This window comes from Belonocnema kinseyi, chromosome 2 (assembly GCF_010883055.1).
Source record: "Belonocnema kinseyi isolate 2016_QV_RU_SX_M_011 chromosome 2, B_treatae_v1, whole genome shotgun sequence".
NCBI lineage: Eukaryota > Metazoa > Arthropoda > Insecta > Hymenoptera > Cynipidae > Belonocnema > Belonocnema kinseyi.
In genome coordinates, this window is record NC_046658.1 from 108,546,839 (window position 1) to 108,556,499 (window position 9,661).

At 26.2% G+C, this 9,661-nt stretch overlaps 1 protein-coding gene across 1 annotated transcript in view; it reads left to right on the forward strand.

Annotated features, from left to right (window-relative positions):
• The window catches only part of LOC117166939 (calcium-transporting ATPase type 2C member 1), a 35,924-nt gene that overhangs the window by 2,865 nt on the left and 23,398 nt on the right, over positions 1–9,661 (forward strand). Inside the window, exons 3-8 of the mRNA XM_033351411.1 lie at positions 3,409–3,596; positions 3,694–3,952; positions 4,040–4,376; positions 6,361–6,554; positions 6,658–6,852; positions 6,941–7,097. Of these exons, the coding sequence (XP_033207302.1) occupies positions 3,409–3,596; positions 3,694–3,952; positions 4,040–4,376; positions 6,361–6,554; positions 6,658–6,852; positions 6,941–7,097 (1,330 nt within the window). The remainder of the gene's footprint in view (positions 1–3,408; positions 3,597–3,693; positions 3,953–4,039; positions 4,377–6,360; positions 6,555–6,657; positions 6,853–6,940; positions 7,098–9,661) is intronic.

The following is a 9,661-nucleotide window of genomic DNA, read 5'->3' on the forward strand; positions in this document are numbered from 1 at the left end:
TGTAAAATATTTGTGTTTCCATATATATCTATTATCTATAAGTAATCAAAAAGAAAAGTAAATACAATATTTTGGATAATTGATGAACATTGATATCTTAACCTCAGAATTAAGATATAATATTTTTGTTAAATAAATATACAATTCATTGCATTTTTGTTTTAAAAAGTGCGAATTTCTGACCAAAAACACCAATATATAATATAATTTTTATTTAAAATGATCAATTTTCGATGAAAAGCCGTAACGTAATGTAACAAAAAAATGTTTCATTATCTTATTAATTTATAACGAAAAATACTAACATAATTCGAAATCGTTCGTGCGGGTAAACCTTATTATTTGAAACAAATTTCATTGGATTTAATTCTAATGATTATTCTTTAACCCATATAGGGCACATTTCCATAAAATTATATAAAGAGCATACTGGGTGTTCGGTACCCAAGGGTATTCAAACGTGTGCTGTGCCGACGATATTAGATAGTTTTTTTACAAAAAAATCAATTAATGATGTTTAATCTATCTAGTTTAAGGATAAAGAGGTTTCATAACAGTTTTTGAAATTTAAAGTGGTTAAAAAAATCCTTTTTGGGAAAAAAATTTTAAAAATTACTTCTTTCACTCGAAAATTCATACCTTTTTGATAGTTTTACTTAAAATTTCATCTGAATACTTCCGAGATACGGCGCTTCAAAATAAAATTAGTCTTATAGCATTTGTTCTAAAAAAAGGTATTTATTCTGAAAAATAAAAGCTTCAATTCAATGTAAACTGAAACACTGTACCTTGCGCGATTAAACTATTTTATTGATCTTACACTGCATCTAAATATGATAAAAAAACAAATTATGTGAAAATGACATAGAAAAATAGGTTTTCATGTCATTTTTTAATCTGGCGCCATATGTTCCACTTTTTTTAAATTGGTACGTTTTGTTAAAGCGAAAATAAGTCGCTGGGTCTATTAAACCCAGTAAGTCCTTTAAGGGTTAATAATACCGATTTTAAATTGAACACACCAACATAGCCTGAAGTGTTTACAAAATGTGAATCTTTTTTAAATTTGAAGATTTTTGTTGTCAATAACTAATTTAATGTGAAAAACGTTAACATAATCCTAAATAATTGTTCCTAATTGTAACTTCTTTTAAATCAGTATTGAAAACCGCTAGTCCGCGTGTACTTTCTCGATTTTAGGGGGGAAACAATCAATTCTTTATTTGTTTCTAAGTTTATATAAATATAATTTTCCTATGTTTCTCGAGAAAATTGAAAAAGAATTAAAAATATTTTATAATTTTTTAAAAATCTTTTAATGTTTAAAAATATTTTTAAATTATTCAAAACTTCTAAAATTCCTAAATGAATCCGCCGGATTCATTATTTATAGTTTTGGCAATCTTTTGTAATGTATTAAAATCTTAAGAACCTTAACAAAAGTTCTTTATTTCCTTAAAGCCTTTCACACTAATTTAAAAAATTCGAATTTTTCTTCTTACTTTTCATATATTTTAATCTTATTATTAATCAATTTTTTTTAATCTTGAAAAATTTTGAAAAATTGCCCTAAAATCCTCCAGTCTTTGTTTCGACAATTTTTGACATTTTTTCTAAAATGTTTTAAAATTCTCCCTTAAAATTAATTTTTTGAAGTAAGGAATCAATTGAAATATTCCCAAGAATCTTACATTTTTTCAAATTACTCAAGCTTTCAAAATGTTTTATTGAAATCTTCAAAAATCTGCTTTGTGTTTTAAGTTTTTTTTTCATAATTTTCAAATTATTAATTGTTTTTGAATTTTTTCAAAGCTTTTAAATATTTTTAAAATTAATTCAAAATTTTACCAAAATTGAGAAAAATTTAAAAAATTTGAAATCGTTTTGAAGGTTTTTAAATCTTTCTAAATATACTCCTAGCGCACATTTAAAAAAATAAAGAATCATTAAAAAAAATTCCAGATATATTAAGAAATTTGTTTATTCTCTTGAAACCTTTCAAAATTCTTTAATAGCTTTTAATTTTTTTGCTCGAAATCTTAAAAAATCTACATTTTGTTTGAAATATGTTGAAGTGTGTTTAAGACTCAAATTATTATTTTTGTATCATTTCAAAACTTTTAAATACCTCTTAAACTTATTCGATTTTTTAAAATTGGTAAGCTTTTAAAATAATTTTTTTTTGCTTTATAATCTTCTATATTGCTTTCCGAAATTTGAGGAAATCATTTGAAATTTTTCAATATTTTCTAAAAATTAATTTTTCCAAATAAAAAATCATAAAAAATTTTTCATGGAATTTTGACAAAAATATTTTATTAGCTTAACACCTTTCAAAATGCTTCAAAATATTTCCAATTTTATTTTAAAATCTTAAAAAATCTAAATTTGGTTAAGAATTGTTTTACATCATTTAAAATTGTTTTTTAATCTTTTCAAGACTTCGAAAGATATTTTGAAATAATTCAAAGTATGTCTATCATTTTTTTAATTTTTGCAAAAATTAGAAAAATTATCTGAAACTCTGGCAGATTCTATTTTGACGTATTGTGAAATCTTCAAATCTTCAAATTAATTTTTTAAAATAAAATCTGCATCATTCTAAATTTCCCCAGAAATCTTGTTGAAGGTACCGGCAATGTTTTTATACCGATAATTTATAGTTATGTACCCTTTTTAAATTGAGAATTAAATAATTTTTTTCATCTCTTTGAAAGTGTGAAAAGTTGAAAAATTGTAGTCTGATGGAAAATTGTTAAGAACAGAATTATTTTCCAAAATTAAAAAAAAAACACTTACAAGTAAAATTTTCTCATTTACCAATGACTTTAAGAAGCATTTAGAAATCATTTTTATCATGAAATAGAATTATATATTTTTATTTACTACATAATTAATGGTGCAGAACATTCTTGATCTTTATTAATAGTTAAATACATATAACCTCATTTAATATATTTTCAATATATCTACTTAAGAAGTTGAGAATATAATCTTTGCCTTTATTATTAAAGAATAATTAACAATTAGATTTTTTTCTTTTGTAAATCAGTTTTTAAAATTAAAATATTTTATTTGGAAATCGCGATGCATACAATTGCAGAAAATTCAAAATAGCAAACTGCAAATAGCCGATAATTTTATTTTACCTATTTTTTGTATAGATAGGATATTATATATATATCATAATTATTACGATTTTTTATAAACAGTTTTAGAAATTATAATAGTAATAATTGTAGTATTATATATTATGTTATAATAATAATTATAGTAATAAAAAATTTGAAATAATTAGTTATTTTTATTAGTTATTTATAAATTAAAGTGTAAATTTAGAGACCTATTTGAAAATAATTCTGGTTTTCTATTTAAACTTCTTTATACTATAATTCTTTTTTATTGCAGTTTAAGAATCCACTGATTCTACTACTACTTGGTTCTGCAGTTGTCAGTATATGCATGAAGCAAATCGACGATGCCGTTAGTATTACAGTCGCCATAATTATAGTTGTAACAGTTGCATTCGTGCAAGAATATCGTTCGGAGAAGTCCTTAGAAGAATTAAGTAAACTCGTACCTCCAGCATGTCACTGGTAATTATAAAGAAAAGAATAAGTTCCTTGTTCTTCCTTAAACTTTTAATTAAATCCAGAATCGTTTTTAAGAAATCGTATAAAAATTTGTTTGCAGTCTTCGAGAGGGACGTGTGGAAACATTTCTAGCTCGAGATTTAGTTCCTGGCGATGTCGTTTATTTAAATATAGGCGACAGAGTCCCAGCTGATATTAGAATATTCGAAGCCATAGATTTAGCGATTGATGAAAGCAGCTTTACAGGAGAAACCGAGCCGGCTCAAAAGTCAACGGCTCCTTTACTCAAAGCAGATGATAATTCTTCAAAAGGAAACCTTGTATTTATGGGAACCCTTGTGCGATGTGGTCATGGAAAGGCAAGACAATTCAATTTTTTTCTTTCTTCAATAAAATCTTTGTTTTATCGACATTCATGATAATGATTAGCTAATCTTAAATTGCAGGGAATCGTCGTCAATACAGGGGAGAAGAGCGAATTCGGCGGAGTTTTCAAAATGATGCAAGCCGAGGAGGCCCCGAAAACACCTTTGCAAAAAAGTATGGATATCCTCGGTGCTCAGCTTTCTTTTTACTCCTTTTTCATCATTGGAATTATTATGCTCTTGGGTTGGGTGCAGGGAAAAGCACTCCTTGAGATGTTTACGATTAGCGTTAGTTTGGCGGTAGCTGCTATTCCTGAAGGTCTACCTATCGTTGTGACTGTTACCCTTGCTTTGGGAGTCATGCGAATGGCCAAGAGAAAAGCGATTGTTAAAAAATTGCCGACCGTGGAAGCACTTGGTAAGTTGATCAAAAAGAAATCTTGAATTCAGGGATCACAGTCCATCCCTAAAAAACAAAAAATCGTGAATTGTGACCCGATTTTCCTCTTATCCTCCTTCTTTCACAAGGTCTCGGTTATTTTTTTGTTAGGAATTATTAACAGGAATTCAAGATATCAGAAAAAAAGACCAATATGCTCTAAATACAGGGGAAATGTGGAAATTGCTCATGAAATTAGGAGATGAAATTCTTTGAAATAAAATAAAGTTAACCAAATTAACCAAGTAATTGAATTTTTACCCAAAGAAAGATGAATTCTGAAGAAAAATGTAATTTTTTATATCGTAACCAAATAATTTTTTTCTTTTAAATAAAAAACAGTTAATACATCTGAAAAAAAGCAAATTTTCAACAAAATAGTACATCTTTGAAGCTAAAAAGATTTTTCAGTCCAAAAAATGTCAACTAAATTGTTTATTTTTCAAGATAAAAACACGATTTTTCTACAAAACAGTTGAACTCTCAAAATGAAAAGATGGATTTACAACAAAAAAATTCATTTTCAGCCAAATAGTTGAATTTTCTACTAAACTAGTTGAATTAAAAAAATAGGTAAATTTTCAACCAGAGAGATTAATTTACAAATAAAATTATGATTTTTCAACCAATGAAGATTTTGATTTTAAATAAAAGACGGTTAAGTTCATTAAAAAAATACGAATTTTCAAGAGTATAGTCGATTTTTCACTTATAAAGGATCTTTCAGTCAAGAAAGAAAAAAAATAGCAACGAAATGGATGAATTTAAAATAAAATATTTGATTCGTCAACGAAATCAGATGAATTTTCAAACCAAAAGACAAATTTTCAACTAAATAGTTTAGTCTTCAACCAAAACAAATTTTCAGTGTTGAAAGAAACAAATATTTAAACAAAATAGTTTAATTTTTAAGCGTAAAAGTTGGATTTTCTACACAATAGTTGAATTTTTAATAATTAATTAGTTGATATGTGAACCAATAGAGGTTTTTATTTTAAATAAAAAAACAGTTACGTTCATCCAAAAAATTCGTCTTTTTAACAATATAGTTGGTTTTATACTAAAAAAAGAACTTTCAGTCAAGAAATAAAAAAATGTCAACCAAATTTTGGAATTTTCAATAAAATATTGTAATCATCAACGAAGATTAATTAATTTTCAAGCAAACAGTGGCATTTCATAAAAAAAAATTAAATTTATACCAACAGGATAAATTCGAACAAAAATAGACAAATGTTTAACCAAAAAAGATTTTTCAGTGAAAAAAGAAAAAAAATGCAAACAAATTGTTGAATTTTCAAGCCCGAAAGACAAATTTTCAACCAAACAAAGATGATTTCTCTGTTAAAACAAATAAACTTTCTAAAGAAACCATCTTATAATGCCTAATAAAATACGTAAAACGGTGTATCAAAAGAATATGATATTTGTAATTGCAGAAACAACATTTTTGAAATTTAAAATAATATGCATAAAAGTGGCGATAATTAAAACCCCCGAATAAAGTATAATTAATTTGTAGTTGATTATTATGACTGGGTTTTACATGTTAGAAAATTGCCTATTTGAAGAAATTTATATCTACATTTTTTTATTATGAATTATTAATTTGTTGTTAGTTTTCAAGTAGTCATTATTATGTGTTTCAAATTATTTTTTCCAACTTACTTAGAAAAATACTTGGAAAAATTCAGGATTCTTCTGTGCTGAAAAGATGACAGTAGACCAAAATGTACGAGATTAGTGAATTAAAATCCAGTCACTGATAAAAGTTCATTTAAAAAAATTCAAGCATAAGCTTTAATTTTTTGATGATGTATTTTATGAGTAGAAATTGCGGAAGTTTTCAGCATTTTTTAAATGACTAGAAAACCTAAAAATCAACTACAGAACCTCTGTGATCCCTGCGATTGAGAAATCCTCAAAATATTGAATAACATTGAGATTTTTTGTTTCGTTGCAGGCTGCGTAGATGTAATTTGTTCAGACAAAACTGGCACCCTAACGAAAAACGAAATGACAGTCACAACACTCATCACGTCTGAAGGATACGCGGCTGATGTGACTGGTACTGGTTACAATAGTAAGGGAGAAGTTCGTCTCAGAAAATGCGACAATGCCGAACTTGCACGTACATCTATCAGCAATATGCTTGAGGTAAATATTTCTGAATGTTTAATTGCGAAATATTTCGAGGGTTTGTTTAGAAAGTCCTGGTTCTTGAGTTTAATTGAATTACAATTTTAATGATAAATTTCAGGTTGGTTGTGTCTGTAATAATGCTATTATCCAAAATGATATACTACTCGGTCAACCAACAGAAGGAGCATTAGTAGCAGTCGCAATGAAATATGGAATGTTCGGTGTGAGCGAGAAGTTTCTTCGCCTTCAGGAATATCCATTTTCATCCGAACAAAAGATGATGGCCGTCAAATGTACTCCAAAGTATGGCGAAGTAAGTATTTTAAACTTTAGTAATTTTTTACTAGATTGTATTTTAGTAAATAAGCATCGTTAGAGAAATATTCGGTTTTGTTTTCCAGAACAGGCAAGAAGTGTTTTTCGTGAAAGGGGCATTAGAGAAAATTCTGCCCCAGTGCACCAAGTACTCAGCAAACGGACAAGTGTATCCTCTTAATCAAAAGAAAGACCAGGAACTCTTGGCGGAGGCTTATGAAATTGGACAGCAGGGTTTACGAGGTAATTCTATGATAAAAGATTTAAATACTCTCTGACATTGCTTTCAGTAGAAGGGGTTGATCACTCGAATTTTTTAGTGTACACCAGATTTCAAAGATTTCACAAGTATTCCAAAAGATTATACAAAGATTTCAGACAAATTCGAAAAGGTTTCACAAAGAAGTCAAAGATTTCAATGCTTTCGCAAAGATTTCAAAGATTTAACGAAGGTTTCCAAAGATGTCACAAAAAATTTAAAAATTTCGCACAGATTTAAAAGATTGCAAAAGGTTTCACAAAGTTTTCACAAAAATGCACAACATTTTTAGGAATTTTCGGAGTTCACGTTAAATTTCAAAGATTTTAGAAAGATTCAATGTTTCCGCAAAAATTACAAATATTTAACAAAATTTAAAAAATATTTCACAAAGATTTGAATGATATCGCATAGATTTAAAAGATTCCAGAAGATTAAAAAAAATTTCAAAGATTTCAACGATTTTGCAACCATCCAAAAAGATTTCATAAAAATGTTTAAGATTTTACAAAGATTTCAAAAATGTCGCAAAGATTTCACACATATTTCTATGGTTTTGCACAGATTAAAAAGATTGCGAAAGATTTCACAAAATGTTTAGAAATTTCCAAAGAGTTTGTATCAAATTTCTAAGAGTTTAGACAGATTTCACGCAGATTAAAAATATTCCAAACGATTATTTAAACATTTCAAAGATTTTAATGGTTTTTCAAAGATTACAAAAAATTTCACAAAAATGTTTTAGATTTTACAAAGATTTCAGTAATGTCGCAAAGGTTTCACAACATTTTCAAAATCTTTCACAAAAATTTTAGAAGTTTCAAAACATTTCACATCAAATTACAAATATTTGACAGGCTCAATCGTTGCCAAAATTACAAACATTTAAGAAATATTTCACAAGAATTTCAAATATCTTACAAAGATTTGAATGATTTCGAAAATATTTAAACGATTTTACAAGGATTGAAAAAGGATTTTACAAAAATGTCAAAGATTTCAGTGATTTTGCACAAATTTGAAAGATTCTAAAATATTTCACAACGATTTAACAAAGATTTTAACGATCTTACAAAGAGTTTTCAAAGAGTTTAGAAGATGTTAATGGTTGCGCACAGATTTTGAAGATTCAAACAGATTTCAGCATAGATTTGAAAAATTTCTCAAAGATATCAAAAAATTTCACAAAAATGTCAAAGATTTCAATGATTTCACAAGGCTTTCACAAAGTTTTCAAAAGATTTCACAATTTAAAAGATTACAAAAGATTTCGTAAAAATTACAAAGATTTCAAAGATTTTAGAGATTTCAGAGACTATAAAAGATTTCATAACGATTTCAGAAAAATCAAATATTTCAAAAAAATCGCAAAGATTTCAAAATATTTCACAAAAATTTCAAATATTTCACACAGGTTTTCAATGATTTCAAAAAGTTTCACAAACATTTAAACTATTCCATAATTATTTTAAAGATTTCAGAAAAATTCCAAAGATTTCAAAAATTTCGCAAAAATTTCATACAGATTTTAAAACATTTTACAAAACATGTTAAAGATTTCGCCAAGATTTTACAAAGTTTAAAAAAATTCGATTTTAAAGATTTCATAAAGTTTTCAAAAGATTTCACATAAATTTAAAAAGATTTCATAAAAATATCAAAGATTGCATATAGTTTTCAATAATTTTAAAAAGTTTCACAAACATTAAAAATATTCCATAAATATTTTTAATATTTTAGAAAAATGTCAAAGATTTCAATGATTTCACAAGGCTTTCACAAAGTTTTCAAAAGATTTCACAATTTAAAAGATTGCATAAAAATGTGAAAGATTTCACATAGCTTTAAAAGATTTTAGAGATTTCAGAGACGACAAAAGATTTCATAACGATTTCAGAAAAAATTCAAATATTTCAAAAAAATCGCAAAGATTTAAAAATATTTCACAAAATTTTCAAATATTTCACACAGGTTTCAATGATTTCAGCAATTACAGAAAGATTTCACAACAAATAAAAAGATTTTACAAAGTTTTCAAAAAATTTCGAAGATTTGAATGATTACTCACAGATTTGAAAGATTCAAAAAGATTCGCAAAGTTTTAAAAAGATTTCACATAGATTTCAAAAATTTTAAAGACTTCAAAAGATTTCACAAAAATTTCAAAGATTACATATAGTTTTCAATAATTTCAAAAACTTTCGCAAACATTTAAACTATTCCATAATTATTTTAAAGATTTCAGAAAAATTCCAAAGATTTCAATGATTTCACAAAGTTGCTAAAATATTTCAACAAATGTCAAATGTTTTCCAAAAAAATAATTTTGTTTGCTGATTTCGCACATAATTTAAAGATTACAAAAAATTTTACCAACTTTTCAAAGATTTCATACAAAAATTCCAAAGGTTTCACAGAGATTTCATGAAGATTTCAAATGGTATCACAACGAATTCAACGATTTTAAATATTTTAGAGATTGCTAAATATATTGCTAAAATTTAAATTGTTTCGAAAATATTTCAAATGGAGCTTCCATAAAGGATGT